This window comes from Myotis myotis, unplaced genomic scaffold (genome assembly GCF_014108235.1).
Source record: "Myotis myotis isolate mMyoMyo1 unplaced genomic scaffold, mMyoMyo1.p scaffold_m19_p_1, whole genome shotgun sequence".
NCBI lineage: Eukaryota > Metazoa > Chordata > Mammalia > Chiroptera > Vespertilionidae > Myotis > Myotis myotis.
In genome coordinates this window covers 153,223,580-153,245,879 of record NW_023416313.1, presented here as the reverse complement: position 1 = coordinate 153,245,879, position 22,300 = coordinate 153,223,580, and the positions used below count along the sequence as shown (strand labels likewise).

Sequence of the window (22,300 nt, the reverse complement as noted above, 5' to 3'; positions counted from 1 at the left end):
ATAGTACTTCTATCAGCTGCACACAGATTCTTGGGCTCTATTACTGCTAATGAGTAGTAACCAGAGGTAAACCCCAATGGGTGGTCGACTTCCTCGACTATCAAGACCCCTGTCCTGTTGGAGGCATGCTGCTTCCCTCAAGGGCACTGAGGAAGAGAGGTTTGAGAACCATTAAGCTCCACTGTAAGATCAGCTTTTCAGCCTTCAATTCCCCACCTATAGAACGCAAGGGTTAACAAGTTACTACAAATTCAAATGAGTCCATGTTGCTTTAACCTAAACCAATACAAATGATCCCTCATCAGAAGCTGTCTAAACAGGCAACATGTGATAAATGTGCATCTAAAACAATGAGAAACAATAAACACCATTCTCCCCGAAGAAAAACATAAACTGTAAAAAAGATGTCTTTTAAAAACCTTCTGGGAACATAGTTTTCTTTGTATAGTTCTCTGTCTGTACTGAAGAATACTGCCTGTAAAATCACTTTGGTTTAAACCCAGTTTCCATTACAGAGGAATAAAAAGGAAACCAACCAGTGGTTGATTTATGCATTAGTGCGTGCATTACTGTGATGGTAGACTCAACTGTGTGCTATTTACTGAAGGTTTATGTCCCTCTTGTGCTCAGCACTTGGGGGCGGGGGAGGGCAACATCATTGCTTTCATGATTATGAGAGTCTGCTATGTGCCTGGGTCAGGTATGAAACCATGAGGTTTCAGAAGAGGAAGCCCTGGGCAATCAGAGATGGTTTCACATATGAGGATGAACCCTTGCCAGGCCACAAAGGATTGGCAAAAGGTGAGCAGATTGTGAGCAATCCAAGTGGGAGAAAAAGGCAGAGTGATGGGAAAGCATAGGCAACTAGTGGTAGAGAAAACTAAAGTCATACATTTGAATTGGGTTTTAAAAGGTTTTTAAATGGCGTGCGAAAGACTTTGAACTTCACCTGATAGGCAATAGTGAGTCACCAAAGGTGTTTAAGAGAGGAACAACAATCTCTAAGCAATTTATAACATGGCTGGGACATAGGCAAACTATGAGAAGGGCTACATTAGGATGAAAGCACAGGGTGCTGAGGAACAAGTGTATGAAGGGACCAGGGTGCTAAAATTAGCATAATTTGGCAATCAACGAGATGCAGAAGGTGAGGGGCTAGCTAGGAGCTGCCAAAGAAGCACCTGTGATTTTTGGCCTGGACTTTTACTTTTAAGGGAAAAGCGGAACATTAAATGAATAGGGCAGCTAAGAAAAGAGACAGTTTGTGTTGTGTTTATAGTGGGGGGTGGGGGGACAAGTCATAGGCAGACAAGTCCTTTCAACCCTGGATATTATAAGAATTTTTGATAATCTGACTTTGGAAATTTTAAATTTGTGATACTGAAAACATTTCCCAGTATAGATTTTCTAGAAAAAAACTAGAATTTCCTTGGAGCTGGAACTCAGGAAAACTTGAATCCAAATAATTAGGTCTGAAAAGCCTTTACGCAGCTATAAATGAAACCTCCAAGAGACAATGTATAGAAAGTCAGGTAACTATAGGCCACGTTTTGGAGAGTCACGGTTGAGGGTGCTGCAGATTTAGAACTGAGTGACAGCAAGTAAGATGTAGAGACACTCAGAGGAGGAAGCACAGGAGAATTCAGTGTCTCAGATGTCCAGGGAGGAGATTTTAACACTGAGACTCTAGAACAGTGGTTCTCAACCTTCCTAATGCCGCGACCCTTTAATACAGTTCCTCATGTTGTGGTGACCCCCAACCATAAAATTATTTTTGTTGCTACTTCATAACTGTAATTTTGCTACTGTTATGAATTGTAATGTAAATATCTGATTGCAGGATGTATTTTCATTGTTACAAATTGAACATAATTAAAGCATAGTGATTAATCACAAAAACAATATGTAATTATAAATGTGTTTTCCGATGGTCTTAGGCGACCCCTGTGAAAGGGTCGTTCGACCCCCAAAGGGGTCGCGACCCACAGATTGAGAACCGCTGCTCCAGAATCAATGAAGAGTGGTGGGGACCAAAAGAGTTCATAATGACTGCATCTGTGGTCTCAGCTGTCTCAGAACAGCGATAACAGACAGCAAGTGGTGTGAGAATCGTCTGCATGGAACTAAGGTTTGAGAACTTTGCCAGTGAGAGGAGAGACGGAAGCTCTAAGAAGCAGAGTGGTCAAGCGAAGGGATTTCAAAGTAAAGGATGGCTGAATTTATCATTAGAAATGGGGTAAGGCACCTGCCAAAAAGAGAGCAAGGGATGAGAAAACGTGCAGAAGGGGTGGTAGGGGATGGCATCAAGGAGCTCTAGTGGACAAATATTCACTGTTTGAGTTTCTTTTTCTATGCAGAGGGGCCAAAGTTAAAAACGAGGCAAAGAGCCCTGGCCGGTTTGGCTCAGTGGATAGAGCATCGGCCTGTGGATTGAAGGGTCCTGGGTTCAATTCCAGTGAAGGGCATGTACCTGGGTGCAGACTCCTGGCCCTAGTCAGGGGCACGCAGGAGGCAACCAATCGATGTGTTTCTCTCACATCGGTGTTTCTCTCTGTCTCCCTCTCTCCCTTCCACTATCTCTAAGTATCAATGGGAAAAAATATCCTCGGGAGAGGATTTTAAAAAAAGGGGCGAGGGGAGGCAAAGAAATGAAGGTGTCAATAGCCTATAAACAAAGGCACTGATTTTTAAACTTTTGCCTTCTTATCTTAAAAGAAATGCTCCATTTTTCACCCAGAGTTAATTTAGCCTCCGGGGTCCCTGATCTCATCCTCCTCCACCTTCTCAAGGACATTTTCTTATCAATCTGTTCCTGACTGGGCAGCTCTCCCCTTCATCTACACAGGTCTCCTGTGGACAGTGCAAGGCTGGCTCCGCTGGTTCCAGGCCTAATCTACACCTAGTGCACATCTGTTCTTACTGCTGGACGGTAACTTCACAAATATTTTACTACATAATCTGGACTATGTATTCTGTTGGTGAAGGTAGGATCCCCATGTTGTGGACTGTCTGAAACCACAATCACACAAAGTGTCGGGGCAATGGCTCAAGACTGGGTCTGACGCTGAAGCCTCGTGCTGCTTTCTCATGCGCAGGGCTCTCTCTAGACACTTGTCAAGAGGCCGCGGTAGACTCTGTTTCTGTCTAAACATTACAAAGTACTGGCTTGCTGTCAGAGACCAAACGCTAAATGGCTGCAATCGCTTGATAGATTGTGTGAAAATTTTATGGTCCTTCCGTCAGACACCATAATTTATTATCACATAATACACAGTCAGAAGAACCAAAAGAAACCATCCCACAAGGGCAAACAATGTGGAGGCAGTGGCCCTTTGACACTCTGAGGCCACAGGCATTATATGGATCCAATAAGAAAGCCGCCTCCAAGAGCGAGAGAACCACCTCTTGATCTTGCAAAATGTTTTTGGACACCTAAAGGCTCTTTTATTGCTGGGGCTGATTAAAATGAAAAGCTTAAACGACTAAAATGTTCTTTTTGATGAGTTTTTGCCATGAACTATGGACCCTGTAGTCCAGTGGGATTCGAGCCCTTTGATCCTAGGCACTCACATAAATTCAGAGTCATAAAACAACATTGGATTTGATTTTACTAGTGCGGCTGATGTGCCAGATTTGTAATGCAATCTTGTTTTCTCCCCTCCTCGTTTCTGAGCCCGTCCACCATTGTTTTATAGCAAAAGGAAAGGAGTTTCCATTTGCTTTTGGCAATCAAGCTTCAAGATTGAGCCACTACTCCGCAAAATGGGAATTTCATACAAAAATAATGATACTCTATTACAGTCATCACCATTAGAATCCATGTTATTTTATGTGCTGAAAATAAAATACCAAAAAGAAAAACCCTTTTGTGCATAAAAAGAATTATAATTTCATTATTTAAGAGGGTAAGAAGATCATGTGGTTGGAAACTATAATGTAAGTTCTAAGTAGGAAAAAATATGATCAAGGGTAACATTCATAAACTTATAGCAGGACTAGCTGAAAATAAAATTTAAATAATAAAAGACCCCCAGGTTGTTTAATATGTTAGTTTTCAAATTTCATTTATCTAAAAAAACTGGTACCTGAGAGGGAAGTAAAGGAAGTAGTCAGAGGCATTTGTTTAGTGAAAATATATGAAAGGAATGTAACTGAGATATTTAATTCACTTCCTTTTCTAATCTTCTAATTGTTTTCCTTGTCTGTATCCATACATTATAACAGTCCTATAACTTATAACTCTGGAAGTGAAAGTGTTACTATAAAAGATCTATGAGGGAACTAAAATGCAGATAAATTTACAAAAACCTATATTACAGAAACCAAACTGATCAGTAATAGGTCACAATTATGTATTTTTTCATAGAGTAAAACATCAATTTGAGCTCATTTTGAAAAAGCAATGATATATTCAGCCTGTTCATTAGATCAGGGAATGCTAATTTAAGTTGTATAAATAATTTTTAGCAATTTTATTTTTCATAGATTACCTGAATACTGGAAAATGGCTCACCAAAATTATTTTGTGAGTGACATGGGGCACAAGAGTCATGAGAGGGCTCAACAATTCTATTTTGAAAAGAAATATGGTTAAATATACCAATGTCATTATCCCATGGGCAATGCCTGATGAATTTTCAGCTGCAGTCTCTCAATCCATGCATGAGGCCCCATGAACATCTCAGAGAATGGCCCATCCAGATAAAAAAAATTCCAGCACACATTCACCTCCTTGCCTTTGTGTGTGACTATATTAGAATAAGCCATATGAAATTTCTATTTTATCAATTAAAATAGGTCAGATATCAGAAATTTCATATGGATAAACTCCATAAAAAATTGAAAACACACACATTAATTTGTTCTCCCAATTAATACTTTAAATTGTTATTATATCTATGTATTTGCAGCAGATATAGGTCAGGGGGATCTTTTGAAAACCCAAATCTATTCTTTTACACCGTCCTCTGCTCAGAATTAGCAGATTCTCATTGTTCTGAGGATGAAATTGGGAAGCCTTCAAAAATCCAACAAAACCCTCCAGAATCTAGCCTCTGGCCCTCCTCCACTTCAATGTTTTTCAAGCTGCAGTCCATGAACCATTAGTCAGATAGCAAACCACCTTATGCTTTATCACAGCATGTTTTTTTAAAGAGAGTTGAACATACCAGGAGATCAGATTAAACAAGTTCTGTTTAATAAAATCATTATTTCTCACATAGACACACATATACCTGTAATCTGGGTTTCAATATGAAGTGCGTTTTTATTCTGAGATGCAGCCTAACAAGTCTGAAGTACGCTAATCCAGAGCTTCACCCCAGCCTTTCTCCTATTTGTCACTTACTGCTCCAGTCACACTATCTCCCTGCAGTCTTTCAAACCAGCCACACTCCTATTTACCCTTTGGAATTCAGCTTAAATGCCACTTCCTAAAAATTACCCTTCCCTGACCTTCCAAATTTACATTATACCCTATCATAGCATCTCGTTCTATATATTTCTCCAAAGCACTCATCCTATGTAATAAAGAGGGAATATGTTAACTGACTGTCACACCCTCACAAAGATAGCAGCACCCAGAGCCAATAAAGAGGGAATATGCTAATTAACTGCCACGCCCTCAGAGATGGTGGCACCCACAGCCACAGGATGGCGGCGCTCAGTCCCCTCAGCCCTGCTGGGGCGGCAGGCCCCCAGCACAGTCAGGCCCGCCCCCAGGCGGATCCGGCCACTCCACATGTGTTCCCCAGTCCCCTCAGCCCCCTAGCTGCCTAGGGCTGGCCCAAGGTGCAGGCAAGCCTCGGATGTGGGCTGCCCAGCTGCCCAGGGCCACCTGAGGCTCAGGTAACCAGGGCTGGCCAACACTTGCGCTGCCGGCACTGGCAGCAGCAGAGGTGTGATGGGGGCGTCACCTTCCCCCGATCGCTGGGTCGCCTCCCACCCCTGATGGCTCCTGGACTGTGAGAGGGGGCAGGCCGGGCTGAGGGACCCCCCCCCCCTCCAGTGCATGAATTTTCATGCACTGGGCCTCTAGTCTAATTATATTTCTTGATTAGTTGTTTTATCAATATCTGTCTCTCTGACTCAACTACAAGGACCAGAAAGTAAGGACCATGCCTGTTCTGCTCCCTCCAGCATCTAGTACAGTGCCTGACACCCAGTACTTAATATATAGTGAATCAATGAATGATAGAGAGACCTGTAATTTCCTTTTGATGACTTAGTTCTTAGATGAAAGACAGATAACCAATTTCATTAGGCACTGTTTTTAGGTGGCTCTTTGTCTTTTATCATATAGTGTGTGTGTGTGTGTGTGTGTGTGTGTGTGTGCGCGCGCGCGCGCGCGCACGTGTGTATGCATAAACACATCACATATTGCTTCTGTAAGTACATTAAGCATTATGCCTATGAGTACAAACCTATATGCACATATCTGTGAATGCTGTTCTGTGAAATAAGCTAAGGGAAATTTTATTTTTCATGTGTTTTGAGCAAAGCTCTGAACTGGAATGCTGTTTCAATCATCAAAAGAAAATCTACTTCAGTTTTAAGAGAAAAGGGGTCAAGCTGACCTCCAGTGGTGAGACTGGGAAATGGCTTCTAAAATAATGTAAAATACCCAGATTACCTGTCACACAAAGGGACATGTGCATGCAACATACCTGTTGCAATTAATACTTTCAATTGTATGTGTTATATATATTTGAAACAGGCAGGGTTATACCATACAGAGTACTAAAACAAAATAAGCATACACCGAATTTACAGAGATACCTACAGCAGTTTCCAGAGACAGTAAAAGAAAATGCCACTCATTTACGGTAATCAGTAAAATCTGAGACTTCATAAATCTTAGTTGAGATATAAGATCTGAAATTCACAAAACACACTAAAAGCAGATAAATTCTAGATGCTAATAGTCACATTAGCATAGGTTCGAATATTACCTAATATTAAAAACTTAGTTTAAGCTGCCTTAGTTTAAGTTGTCATTTAGTTATTACTTCTCAGTCTTTTGGCTAAGATCATGTGCATGTAGCTATTTAGCTTTCATAGTACAAGTTCTATTCTCCTAATTAAACAGTAACCTCTGATTCCAAAATCCAGGGTATGTGCTAAGTATGGTGTCTGGCATATAGTAATAGGCAATAAGTGGTAGCTGCTATTGCTATCATCATTATTAAGTGATGTTTTATTCTCCAGCACATCTCTTATATTTGACAGATGCTCAATTAGTATTTGATTACATAAAGATAAACAATAAAAAGCACAGTTAGTATATAAAACTAGAGGCCCAGTGCATGAATTCACGCACCAGTGGGGTCCCTCGGCCTGGCCTGCGGGATTGGGCCGAAACCAGCTCTCTGACATCTCCTGAGGGGTCCTGGATTGCGAGAGGGTTCAGGCCAGGCCAAGGGACCCCACTGGTGCATGATCGGTGCCAGGGAGGGACACGAAGGTTGGCCAGCTGGGGAGGGACTGCGGGAGGGCTCCTGGGTGTGTCCAGCCCATCTCATTCAGTCCCAATTGGCCAGACCCCAGCAGCAAGCTAACCTACCGGTCAGAGTGTCTGCCCCTGGTGGTCAGTGCACATCATAGCGAGTGGTTGAGCGACCTTGGCATATTACACTTTGATTGGTTGAACAGCTGACCGGTCGACCGGACACTTAGCATATTAGGCTTTTATTATTTTGGATTATACTTTAGAAAGTTAATCTTCATAGCAAAAACAATTTTGAAATGCAAATGCAACATCTTCCTCAGGGCCCCCCAAATCTGTGCTATAACTATTGGGGTGTTTTTACATATTCAGATATTTTCTTCATAAAATCATGGCAGCAGTAATAAAAATGAAATCACACTGTTATAACAAAAAATATTAAAAGCAATACTCTTTGAAACATTAAGTGTACATTAATGACAGAATGTTTTCTTTTATATACGTTCATGGTTTATATTGGGAGAACTTCACCACCATAAAACACTCAACAGCCACTGACTTAAAGTAAATGAAACATGCTGCTCCTCAGAACAAATTCAATAGTTACCACTTATTGGACATCTACCACTTGCCATTGTACTTCCGGTCCCATTCTTAACGATCACAACACCTGTAATCAGTGTCCTATCCACCAAGTTAAGATATCATCACAACCACTCTTCAGAGGAGAAGCTGAAGCTCAGAAAGGTTTAAATAATTAGTGCAAGACCACACATCCAGCAGATAGTGGAGACAGAATTCAAACCCAAGGAAGGTTTCATATCTGTGTTTCTACTCAGCTGATCTGCCTAGAGTTATGCTGCATTTCTTTCAATGAATGACTAGATGACTTCAATATATAGGTTTATTCTTTAACATATTCTTCTCCTAAAGTCCATAACTTTTAAGGACCAATATTCTACCCAAGGACAGATCCAAGAAAGAAGGTCATGTCATGAATACTCTCTAGGCAAGGACCTTCGAGGTGTAGAAACTTCCATAGGCAGTTCAGTGCAGAAGTCAAAAGTGCCACCTCATAGGGTTGGCATAGTAACGCATTTAATCCTCATTTAATCCTGGCACATAGTAGGTGATCATTAAATACCACTAGGACTCAGAGCAAGCTAGGACACATAGTTGCTGTGAAATTGTCAAAGCATACACATACGTACCTGTGTGTACACACAAAAACTCAATAAATTCACACTACCGATTCCAAAACTCATTAGAAGAGGCAACAGGTGCCATTTATCATGCATGGGCACACCCTACAAATAATTGACAGCAGAGGGGACAACCACATACCCCTGTGCTTAAGGAATCAGTAATACTGGGAGCTCCGTTGGAGAAAATAAGATTTTAAAAAAGCTGAGAAACTCCATGTTTAAATTGAAGAAATCAATGAAGAAAAGAACTGGTAAGACAGAAGTTTTGCCCCAGTATTTTCTTAGTTTATGGCCTCAGAAATTGATTTCTTTGAGACTCAGGTTTCAAATCTCTAAGATGAACACAGACAAATATCAAAATTATGGTGACAAATACTAGAGGCTCTTCTTCAAACTGGGCTCAGGACCAGTTGTAAGAAATGAAAATGAAAAGCAATATTCTATCTGCTCTTTCTACTGTGCTTATGTAGGAGGAAGGGAAGAAGAGCTTGTCATTTCTGAAACCAATGCAATAAGAAGACTCTGTTGATATTTTCCCTTTCCCAGCACCACACAAATGTCCCCATTGTAGGTTTTTGTTGTTGTTGTTTTTTTTTTTATCATACAAGGAGCTTGTATAGGGTAAGAATAGGGGATGATCTATAAACATCCTTGCCACAGAAATAGAGGAAGCTGGTAAGTAAAAAATTAGAAAAACCATTATACTGGAGAAAACGAATCAAACCAATTGACAAGGTGACAGTGGAAACGGAGCAGGTTTAGACACCAGACAGACCTGGTGAGTAAATCTTGCCATCACACTGACCAGCTGTGAAAACTCAGGATAGCACTTCACATCTCTGAGTCTCTCCATGGATTAGAAATTGTGTCCTTGAAGCACCAAGCACTGTGCCTGGCTGTGCTGGTCCTTCGTGCTCCACATACAACTATGTTTATAATCATCTCCAATCAAGTCAGAAGGCAAAGGATACTCAGCATTTAAACTCAAAAAATCAAATCCTTTCTTTCCCACCCCTTCCTAATAATGTCCTGTAACATAGACCACACCCAATATTTTAAACTAAGAGCTCATTTTTCATGCACCCTTTCAACACTGCTGCCCTCACTCTCCCATCAGCAGCCCTTCCAAGAAAGGACAGTAGAATGGAAGAAAAAAGGAAAGGAAAATAAATGCAGAAGTGCACAAAAGTCTAAAAGCCCAGGAGACTTTTGCTTGGTACTCATGACACTCAGGAAAAAGTAGATGAGGACATTTTTACCCAGCTTTTCTACGCTCCAAACCAGAGTCACCAACTCAGATGTCCACAGGACCAGGCAATCAACATAAACAGAGAAAGGGGCCTGGATACTAGGCAACAGGAAATGTGGGAAAGTTAGAACATACATTCTCATTATAATCCATCAAAGATGACAATTTAAATAACACTGAGCTGATAAAATAAAGTTTTTGGGGGTTGTGCTTGATGGTGTCACAAATTCAAGAGCTCTGTGGCTCTCCTAACACTACCTCAAAAATAGCCTTCTACCAAAATACTGTGAATCATAAAGGCATTTCTAACAATATCCACTCAGAACACTCAGCAACCATTCATTATATTTCAACCAGTTGCCTAGCACCGTTGCAGGTAATGTGGGACATGGGGACCTCCAAATCTTTTGGATTGAGTTGAGGCAGACACATGGAACCACTCTGCCCAGGCCACAAGTAACAGAACTTCAGAAGTGGAAGGAAACTTAGACCACCTAGTCCTACACTCTTAATTTATAGCTGAAGAACCTATTATTCACCCAGTGGTACAGGATTATGGAAAACTCACAGAATTACTGGGTGAGGAAAAACAAGTCTGGAGAGAAGGAAGCACCCCCACAGGCTCTAACATACCTCCCTTCCTCCTTCATGAAGAGTCAAGAAAGCAAAGGACTCCACTCAGAAGGTCACCTGCTCCAAAACAGCCTGTCATATAAAGTAAAAAAAAAAAACTATTGAAAAAAGGAAAATTAACTTGGCCCACACAAGTGGCTCATGTTTAGAGTTTAAGACTCAGCGAAGATGATTGGGGCAGGTGATGCATGAAGGGGGCATACACAACCTGCATCAGTTTCCATGATACAAATGAGTAATGCACATATTCTTTGTTCTACAACCAGCTTCCCTCCATTAGCAATTACGGCTTGACATACTGTCTGACTCACATGGGGCAAGACAGCACCCCGAAGGCTGAAACAAAGGGCTCCTGGGCTAAGTCTGCCAGGGAATTAATTGCTTTGTGTTTTTCATGAAAATTTGACTCCAAAGATATCTACAGGCTTCGAGGTAGTCAGTGGCCTAAAAGGCATCAACACCAGTGAACCAGCAAGTCTACTAAACTCATAATAGTGTATTATACATCCACAATGAAACAATGGATTAAAACATTTCTCAACATTTAATTTTCTTTCCTTCTTTTTGGCACCTCAGTAATGAATTATACTAATATCAGCACTTAGGGGAATACCATAAGGGTTTGATGAAATCATTATATTTCATCTTTGTGAAAGTTTTGTTTATTGTTCTATAAATTACTCCTTTTCCATTGCAGTAATCTCCAGGAATTAACAGATTTAAATGTATTGTGTTGATAACAAAGAACATAACAAATGGAAAAGGCTCAGGATTTATGTCTCTATAAATTTAAGCTGTATCAGCTCAAGTGTAGTCTGCATTCAATTTTGTTTCAACGACAGCAATGTATAACCAGTGGAGTGGATTGAGAGAGAGAAAAGTAAGGAAATCTGTAAGTTTCTCTTCATGAAGGCCAACATACCATTTGGTTCTCTTGGGGACAGCAAGGTACAGGGTAAGTTAATTTCCAGTTTGGCATTCATCCCTGGATCATTTCACAGAGAGAATTACCATATTAGAAGTGTGACTGCATTGCACAATGAGCAGGGCCTGCCAGAGGCCATCGCTCAGCAAACTTTCCCTCAGTTTAGGGCTATGGTCATGATGAATAGGGTACAAGTAAAAGGGTCCTCTAAAGGAAATGTCACTGTTGGCTAGTCCTTTGTCTTCTATCCCACAACCCAAAGAACATTAGTTAAAAACAGATAAAAACAATCTGTCATTTCCATGGCACCTATTTCCAAACTGCTTAAAGTACTGGTCAAAAACCAATATTCTTAAATTATCCAAAGCTGCTCAAAGCCAGACAAGGGGTATGCAGGCTATTTTTCAACTTTCAAAATTGAGGAAGCAGAGAGCCAAAGAAGTCCTACGCATCCTATGCTCATAAAGAAGAATTGGGCCCTATGGGTGCTTCATTTCCCATTCTCACGGAGTCAGGCACCTGAAGAGCACTGGAAGGCTAGAGTGTTCTGGTCACACTGTGACTGAAAACCTGAATGCGCTGCACTGTTCCACAGAGGCAAGCAGAACCGAGAAAGCAACCCCTGGTTAGAAAGGAGAACCTCTAAAAGAAACTATAAGAAAAAGTGTGGGGGATGTAATAGCAGGGACTTAGAGAGTCTCAGTTAAATAGCATTAGCGCTAAGAGCGTAATGTGGTGGATAACAGAATTCTATTTTATTTTTTTGGATGGTGAGGCCAATCATAAAATTCAAAGGGCTATTAGAGATTATAGGGCCTGGCCCTTCATTTTAGAAATTAGGAAACTGAGCCCAAGAGCACTGCCTGAAGTTCATAGTGTTTATCATGGCAAACCTAAGACCCAAGAATCTCAACCTTCTGACTCCAAATCGAATGTTCTTTCCATTAATGCTGCACTGATTATTGGAAAGAATATGGGCTTCACAGTCAGACAGAGCTGGGTGGACACAAGTTCAGGTTTTCCTCTTACTAGTCTAAGACTTCTGACATGACAAGTCAATCTCTGCAAGCCTCATGTTTTATCATCTGTAAATGGGGACAAATATATTACTTTGCTTATATTTCTACATTTACTTTTCATAATACTGATGGTCTCTCTCTGCCTCTCTCTCTCTCTCTCTCTCTCTCTCTCTCTCGCTCTCATCCACCCTCTCTCTTTCCTCCCTCCCTCCTTCCCTCTCTCCCACCATATGAGAATACAGCTTTTGTAAACCTGGAAGAAGACCCTCACCAAGAACCTGACCCTGCTGGCACCCTGATCTCTTACTTCCAACCTTCAACCCCAAACTATGAAAACTAAATATTTGTTGTCTAAGAAAAACAACAACAACAACAAAACAAATGCTAAATGACTGGAACAGAGGTTGACACACAGTATGGATTGAATTAAAAGTACAGTACTATGCCCTAGCTGGTTTGGCTCAGTGGATAAAGATCAGCCTGCGGACTGAAGGGTCCCGAGTTTGATTTTGACCAAGGGCACATGCCCAGGTTGCAGGCTCGATCCCCAGTAGGGGACATTTATGAGGCAGCCAATCCATGATTCTCTCCCATCATTGATGTTTCTAGCTCTCCCTCCCTCACCCTTCCTTTCAGAAATCAATAAAAATATATAAAAATAATAACAAAGTAAAATTGTTTAAAAAAAGTTCAATTCTATTATTTTTCAATCACAAGTTGTTATATAAGAAATATTTGCATGTCATCTATATGCCAAGCACTTTGGTAGGTACTTTTAAGAGATGTAGAGACAAACATCACTGCTCCTCCAGGGTGCCTAAATCAGCAGATTAATAAGCAGGGCCTTGGTGGCATGAAAATGGTTCTGAAACCACTTCAAGAACTTAACTTAAATCTTGCATTGAGATGATAAGACTATATAAATCAATTTAGAAGAGTATCCCAAAACATAGGTTATTTGCGGGGTGGGGGGGGGGGGATTATGTGGGAAACAAGTTATAGAATTTTCTCTCTTGTAGTTCTTCTCTATACATGGTAAAGTCCCAACAGGAGAACCAGATATTTCTCAAACTTATACAACCATGAAATCTTTTTGTCAAGAAGCATTTCAGAGATTCCCAGTACAGTAGAATGAGCTTTTGGGAAACCTGGTGTAGACTACCCTGATAGAGAGCACAAAGGAAGAGGAACAGCTGAAAGATCGTGGAAAAATCACCCTAAAAGAATAAGTCAAATGTCCCAAGGAAGTCCTTAACCAAGAGAGCCAGGGGATCACTCTTAAGCTGCTTAATCATAAGGAGATCTGCGCAGAGAAAAGGAATGAGAAATAACACATAACCAGTACCACTGGGTGCACCCTGTGCTGAACAATCCTAGAAGAACATTATCAGCAGCAGCATGAGTATTACTGTAGAGATGTGAAAACTAAGTCCCAGAGAAGTTGATTCATTTCTTTTTTTTATTGATTTATTGCTTAAAGTATTACAAAGGGTATTACATATGTGTCCTTTTTTCCCCCGCCCTTGACAATCCCCTGGCCTCCCCTACCCCCCAGTGTCTTATGTCCATTGGTTATGCTTATATGCATGCATATAACGTCACAGTGCAAGGAGCTGAACTGAGCCCTGACTCAAAGACCTGAGTTCTTTCACATTCTCATCATGCATAAAATAAAATCACAGCTTTACAGTCACACAACCTGTACAACAGCCGTGATGGTGGTTTTCAAACCTTGCTCCTAAGCAAGCTCTCAGAAATAACTCTTTATTTATACCATGAAAGATTTAGTTTTACCATATGCTTTGGAAGGGCAGATCTGAAGTATGTTTCTACCCAGTAGTCATGAACTATGTTTCTACCCAGTAATCATGAACTCATGCAATGGCTACCACAGGCAAAACTTCTCAAATAAGTGAAACCCTATAAAGGTAGGTGGTAACTTTTTAAAATTAAAGTTAGTAACATAGAATTATCTAAAAGTGAAAAATGAACCAGATGATGCCCAGGATCATGAAGTGATCATAAATTCTCAAGGTACAGTTTGCGAAAGAAAGGGCACACTTGGACAAAATTAAAGAATTTTGCTGTGGCTATTTATCAATGACACAAAATAGTGAACCCACCAGGAATATTCAATGCGGGAAGCCACCACTTGCCAATACTATCATGAGAGTGCACCAAGGAACGCAGAAGGCCGATGGACCTTGAGCGTTAGAAGGGCTGACACTAAGCACCGATTGTTGGTGTTGAGATAGTGGTGGCTCGAAGCAATTTCCTGACCTGATAGCCTCCAAGTAAATGTTTACTGGACCTTACTGATCTTTACTGATCTTTACTGTCTGCTACCTGTTTGCTGTGCTTTACTGAGGGCAAGATGTGTATCTAAAACTGAATAAAAGCAGACAGGACCCAGTTTCGGTGTGTCTCTTCAAGAAGGAGGCTCCACCTGGCCTCCAATGCCTTCTAAATTCATATTTTTTATGTAGTATTTTCATTTGTGCGTCAGCCCCTCCTTCAGATCCTAAACCCTGCCACAAAGGTCTTGGCAGTTCAACCTGCCACCACTCTCCTACCAGAGATTTTAACAGAAAAGTCAACCAAATGCATTGACTTTGTGTAGAAAAAATATAAACATAAGACTCCTGAAATGGATTCATTCACATAATCAACAAACCTGTTTTTGATAAGGGGAATCTGTATGTTAGTTGCTACACATCTTGAAAATCTGTTCCCAAGACCAAGCCCTGTGTCCTCTCTATAGTACAGCACTCCGCAACAGCAGGCATGCAATTAGGAACTCCATACTCTCCCACTTACAAGCCTTGGGACTCTGGTCTAAAAAATGTCAACCTCCAACCAAATTATTGTAGGTGGTAAGAATCCCTTTTGCAGGTCAGAGAATTGAACAATTAAGGTTCTCTGAATTTAGGGTCTCTGTTTATTGGATCATGTTATTTCTTTAAACTCTCTGAAAACATTCCAAAAAATTAAATGTGATATGTATCAATTCTTATATTTGGTCACATAATTAATCACTTTTCCCTTGTCCTTTACCCATGAAATCTTTCTTATTCTAGAAGGGCATGCTGAAGAAGTCCTGAAACACGCTAGCTTGGCCATGAGCTGTAAGTGGAGAAAGAAACTGTAACAGGCAATTGAAGGCTGCCAATGGAAATCACATACTAAGAAATGAACATCACCACAGGAGTCCTCCCACCCATTCACTGCCTTCCAGAAGTCCTGTGCCTTCGTTGCTTTGTAGACTAAAACAGGTAGAGATGATATCCTGGGAGTGCCCACGAGGACGGCCAGGCCAGGTTACTGTCAGTTTTATGCGCAGCTTCTGTGCGGACTGGTTGGTGTTGCTGTGATCTAGTTACTGTATTTTCAACATCTCCCAGAGAACAGGGGTTAATGAAAGCATAAAGGAGCCAGGCCAGTGAAATGGCCCAGAGCAGGACAGTGGCAAACCAGAAAACAAGTGTACGAGTTGAAGTGGATACCTGCTACTCAACCCTGTAGGTTGAAGACATACAGGAAAATAAGCCCACTGTTGACACATTTTCCTTTAAAACAAACAAACAAAAAACCAGCTAGAAATCCCTGCATATTTTAAAATATTTACTCCTAATTCAATCTTAAAATGTTGTTTGCCAACAGAAACTAGAATACGAGTTGCCAGTTTCCTGTTGAGGGGTATCTGTGACTGCTAAACAGTTCTGGACTACAGTTAACTGTACAAACTGGGAACCAGGCCCTGCCCTGGTGGCAGTGGTATGCCATGGCAATTAAGTATAAATCACAGGTATGTGATTTCAGCAATTAGTTATAAATCACAAATATGGGACAAAAATATTCTTTATAGTTTACTGGAAATAGCATTTAAAGAGCAGATAATTCTTTCAGAGATACTTGACACTTAAGATACAATTAGAAACATTTTTTTTAACCTTTACTATTGCCAGTCATACCTTGTTCTGATTTTATCTTAAATAGAGATCACAATTCCAATATACTTTTTTCTTTTCCATTTACTCTTCTCTTTCCCTTCTCCAAACTTCCCTTCATTTGAGATGGAAGATTATAGGACTTTTATGGAGATGACACAAACTAATATATGTAATGTCTAAAACAATGACCAGCACAAAGTAAAAACTCAAAAATTGTAAGCGCCAGCTATATCTATGAATATTATTTAGTAGTCAAAGTCCTCAACAGGGCTGGTCTACAGCCTGTGGAAAGCTAGTGTTAACTCTTCAAACCAAGTTGCTACATAAAATGTCTGCTCACAGAACCACTCTGTACCTACTCGAGTTAGCAACCTGTTTCTTAAATTAATCCCAGTTCAGCTCCTCTGAGACAGCCGAGAATCTTTTGCACATCAGAACACAGATAAAGAAAGAGAGGTCTCTGTAGAGCATTTTGCAACAAAGGAGGTAAGGGCCTCCACCTCTCTTTTTCCCTTAGGAGACCGAGGTACTTTTCCACCTTTTTGTTTCTTTGTGAAATAGACTCATTCCCTCTTCCGAACTACTTAGACCCAGCTGGATGAGGGTGGCATGAATTTATATACTATATGACTTAATGATAGTTTCGCTACTTGCAATGGCTTCATGTATATTCTAACACGTTGTCTCAGTTACTGTAAAAATGCATTATCACTTACTGAAAAGGAGAATATCTGATCCACTATGTTACTGAATTAGCAAGTAATCAGTTAATACTAAACACCAAGTTTTATTTAAAGTTTGCTACTGTCCTCTCCTGAGGGACGGAGTCCACCCAGTCATCAGTGAGCTAGAATCGGTGCTTGATTCGATATTCACTTATTTGAAATTAAGACGCTGAAACTTCCTGTTGCAGGCACAGCAAGCAAACACCAAAAATAAGGGGTTGACAATTAGATGGTGGAGGAAATGATGCCTCAGTCTTTCTGAGCTTCGCCAAAGAGGATCAAGTGAGCCATTTCCAAGCACTCCCTGGGGATACACAACTCAACACAACTCTTCCTCCTACTAGGCTCACTTCCTTAATGCCTTAATCTGCATGACATCATATCGCAGGCATGTGCTAACAGGCAGACAAATACAAACACATGAATGGAAGTAAGCCAAACAAAATAATTTACACTGTGCCTACAAAAAATAACTATTTAAATACTTCTTATAAACAGCAAAAGGCTAAATACTCCATCATCTTTCCTGCTTTACAAATAAACCCATCATTTTTCCTGATCAAATTCTTCTCTCATGCTAATGCGTTTGTGGTATTTTTTAAAAATAGGAATTGAATTATATTAAAAACAGAGTCCAAGGCTTTCATCCCCAGGACAGACTCAGTGCCCACTGGCAAGTGCAAGCTACAGGTGCTGTCCAGGTAAATATGCCTTCAAAAGGGAAATGTTTACTTCAGCACATGAGGAAACTAAGAATCGACCTCAGTAATCAGTTCAATAGAATCAAAGAGACATACCTGTAGGTTTTCAATTTCTTCTTTGTGCTCCCTCTTCAAGTGTAAAATAGCAGCTTGGTATTCTGCAAGATCACAAAAGAAACCAATTACAAAGAAGCACGAAATGATATACAAAATTCCAAGTGAGCATCTCCAAGATTCTAGAGGTGCTTCTACAAGTAAACTGACTGAATAATAATAATAATAAAAACACACACAGAAAACCTGAGTAAATAAATGCACAATTGGATATTCACTTGACAAGAGATGTTGTAAACTGAGACAAGACAAGACAAGGAGCTCAGGATAAAAGGAAGATTTTGTTCCATTTAGAAAACTTTGAATTATCATAAGCTCCAAATTAGGCAGATAGGATAGGGTTAAAAAAAAAAATAGCTTGATGAGTGTTCCAGATAAAGACTGGGTCAGGGTTTGTCTTTAAGGAGGAGTTGGAAGTTAAGGCCCCACAGAGAACAAACACAGATGTGTTAAGAACAGACACACAGGAAATAAAACTTTCTATGTGAGATCAGAGAATTCAATTTTTAACTCCCCCATTCACCCCCCCCCCAAAAAAAAATCTCCATTTGAATGCAAGGCTAAGCAAGCACCCAGGGCTGATTTTAATCTTTAGATCAACTTCATAAAGTCAAGACCATTTGTCATTTGGGTGAGAGAATAGAATGTAGGTTAAGTTGAAGTTGAAAGGGGGACAAAAATAAAATCCTGGTCCAATTTTAGTCTGAGTCTAATAATGTTTATTCCAACAATAAGTCCCAAGTGTACACAGGAACTGCAGCCAACCACTAAAACGACCATTCCCTGGCTAAGCATGAAGCAGCTATGACAACTTGATTCCCAGCAATACGGCTAAGTATGTGGGGTCACAGAACTATGCAGGCTGCAGAGAACCACAGAGCAAAATGCTGTGAGAAAACGTTTTTGTGGCATAAGCCAGATTTTTACAAATGGGTTTGGGTTGTGAGTATGAATAAGAAAAATGTCAGTTAGATGTCATTTTAAGATGTATGAAAAGACAGGCTATTTCGTCAAGTGAATTTCAGAATGAAAGGCTAGGTTTCAGTTCAAAAGTGGATGTGGGAAATCTTTGGTAAAGCCATAATGGAGAGAAGTGTTGCTGTTGATAATTATGACTAGTCATGCCACTGCTTTTGTGGTCCACTGAGCTGGGAATCCATCAGCAAATTTTAAGGTTTCTACATCCAGACCATGCCTTGAATCAAATCACTTCTACCATCCCATAACCACCACTATGGTCCAAGCCACCAGCATCTTTTCCCTGGACCACTCAAGTAACCTGAAAAGGTTACTGCTCTCTCTTACCACTACCAAAACCCATTCTCCTCACAGCAGCCTGAATGATCTGTTAAAGGAACGAACCAGATTATCACCCATCTCTGGGTTTCCGCTGCACACAGACTGAAATAAAAACTCCCTCCTACAGCCCATAAGGCCCTTTGGAACCTGATTCCTACATACCTCTTCCTGTCTTCCTTGCTCACAACACTCCAGGCACACTGGCCTTCTTACTATTCCTTGAACTTGTCAACTTCTTTTCTATCTCAAAATCTTTACTAATATTGGGGACAATAATAATGAATGTTATTTGTTGAGCACTTACAATATACCAGGTATTACCTAAGCACTTCACATGCATTAACTCATTTTCATCCCCACAATAATCCTATGCTGTGGATACATTTTCCTCACTGAAAAGGAAGAAACTGAGTAAATTACAGAGCCAGAAGACATACATAATTCAACGAGTGAATGTATAAACAAGCTGTGATACGATAAAATGGAATACCACGCAGCAACAATAAAGAATGAACTATGAATACGTACATCAACATAGATGAATCTCAAAGGCTTTATGTAGAGTGAAGGAAGTCAGTCTCAGAAGGCTAACGATTGTTTAATTCAATTTGTATGACATTCTGGATGAGACAAAACCATAGGGGTGAAGAACATATCAGAGAAGAAGTGGCTAGAGGTTAGAGATGAGGGAAGGTTTCATTACAAAGAGTCAGCACAGCACAGCCGGTGTGTCTCAGTGGTTGAGCATCAACCCATGAACCAGGAGGTCACAGTTTGATTCCCGGTCAGGGCACAAGCCTGGGTTGCGGGCTCTATCCCCAGCAGGGGTTGTGCAGGAGGCAGGCTGATCAATGATTTTCTCATATCATTGATGTCTCTCTCTCTCTCTCTCTTTCTCTCTCTCTCTCTCTCTCTCTCTCTCTCTCTCTCTCTCTCAAATCAATAAAAATATATCAAATATTCTTTTAAAAATAAAGAGTCAGCCCAGTTGGCGTGGTTCAGTGGTTGAGCAACAACCTATGAACCAAGAGGTCACGGTTCAATTCCCGGTCGGAGCACATGCCCAGGTTGTGGGCTCGATCCCCAGTGTGGGGCATGTAGGAGGCAGCCAATTGATGATTCTCTCTTATTGTTGATGTTTCCCTCTCTCTATCCCTCTCCTTTTCTCTCTAAAATCAATAAAAATATATCTACATATCTATATATATATATGTATATTGTAAGTGCTCATATATATATATATATGCGTAATATGCAAATTGTCCCCTCAGGAGTTCAACCAGGAGACTGGGAGTCTGGGAGTTCAATCACTTGCTATGATGTGCACTGACAACCAGTGGGGCAGTGTGGAATGAAGGAAGGCTCTGGCCGGCAGCCAGCAGCTAGGGAAGGGAGGCCCCGGCCGGCAGCCAGAAGGAAGGTCGCAGCTGGCAGCTGGAAGGCCCCGATCAGCCCTAATCACTGGCCAGGCCTAGGGACCCTACTCATGCAAGAATTTCATGCACTGGGCCTCTAGTGTGTGTGTGTGTGTGTGTATATGTATATACATATATATATATATATAAAAATAAAAGAGTCAGCACAAAAAAGGCCGTTTGGGTGCTATCACTATTTTCTATCCTGACTATGATGGTGGATACATGAATCTATACATGGGTTAAAAATTAGAGAACTGTACACCAAAAAGAAAAAAAGTGAATTCTATAGTATGTTAATTTTTTAAATCTATACCAAATATTACACTTTTAAATATTTTTCCTAGGAGATTCAGCATAACACAAAAATACATGTTACTACCACTTCTAATCTTTGTTTTCCTAAGGGAACTATCAGGTGCAGTAGGGCAAGAAAAAAAAACAAACATGCTCATGCACACATGGCATACACATGTATATGTATGTACATATATAGAAAGGGGAAAATAAAGTTATTATTCACTATGATTGTATATTTAGAAAATTCCAGGATTCTCTTAGAATATTAGATTTAATATATGAGTTTAGTAGGGTTGCTTGATTTAAAATCCATATATAAAAATTCTGATACCAGTAAGAGTATAAAAAATTAAACTTAAGATAACTTATAGTGCCCTTACTTAATACAATGTACTTAGAAATAACCTTAACAAAAATATGTAAGACCTCATGAGAAACCAGAAATGCTATGTTGAAATATATTACAAATGAAAATATAGACAGGTAGTGGGGCAAGCCATATTTTGGTAAAACTCGATATTGTAAAGATGTTGATTTTCTCAAATTGATCTATGGATTCAGTGCAATCCCATTCAACATTTCTAATCGTTTTTGTTTTGTTTTGAAATTGAGGAGCTCAATCTAAATATTGGTTGAAGCACAGAAGTGCAGAAAAAGCAATGAGCAAAAAAAACATTGAAAAATAAATAAAAGGTAAGATGAATTATTTTTAATTATCACCACATAATTAAAGTGGTGTGATACTGGCACAGGGATAATAAATAGACTAAAAGAATAGACTAGAGAGCCCAGACATAGACCACGAATCTATGGTCACTTGGTATATGACAGAGTTGCATGGGAGATATTTGTTTACAGTAAGAATTGTCTTTTCACTAACTATCAATTGGGAAAAATAAATATTTACATGGAAAAACATAAAACTGGACTCCAAATTTACACCATATAATAATCTATTCTAAGTTGATTAAGAGCTAAATTATAAAAAACAAAGGCATCATCCTATCTAATAAAAGAGAAACATGGTAATTAGCGTACGACCACTACCCTTCCCATTGGCTAATCAGGGTGATATGCAAATTAACTGCCAGTCAAGATGGCGGCCGGCAGCCAGGCAGCTGGAAGCTAACATGAGGCTTGCTTGCTTCAGTGACGGAGGACTCCAACATTCCCTGCCTGTCACTGCCAGCCTCTGAGCTGAAACTCTAAGCAACTATGTTACAAATATAGAAGCTAAACAAAACCCCAGAAACCTGCTTTAGTCGCAGGGCTTCAGCCAGCAGGATCGCAACATTGTTTCAAATACAGAAGGTAAACAAAG

The 22,300-nt window shown here is 40.2% G+C and overlaps 1 protein-coding gene across 2 annotated transcripts in view; it reads right to left on the bottom strand.

The window, feature by feature from the left end:
* Positions 1-22,300, bottom strand: part of FMN1 (formin 1) — a 407,216-nt gene that overhangs the window by 230,704 nt on the left and 154,212 nt on the right. For both annotated transcript variants that reach the window (XM_036296418.1, XM_036296411.1), the window contains one exon: positions 17,948-18,009. In XM_036296418.1, the coding sequence (XP_036152311.1) occupies positions 17,948-18,009 (62 nt within the window). The remainder of the gene's footprint in view (positions 1-17,947; positions 18,010-22,300) is intronic.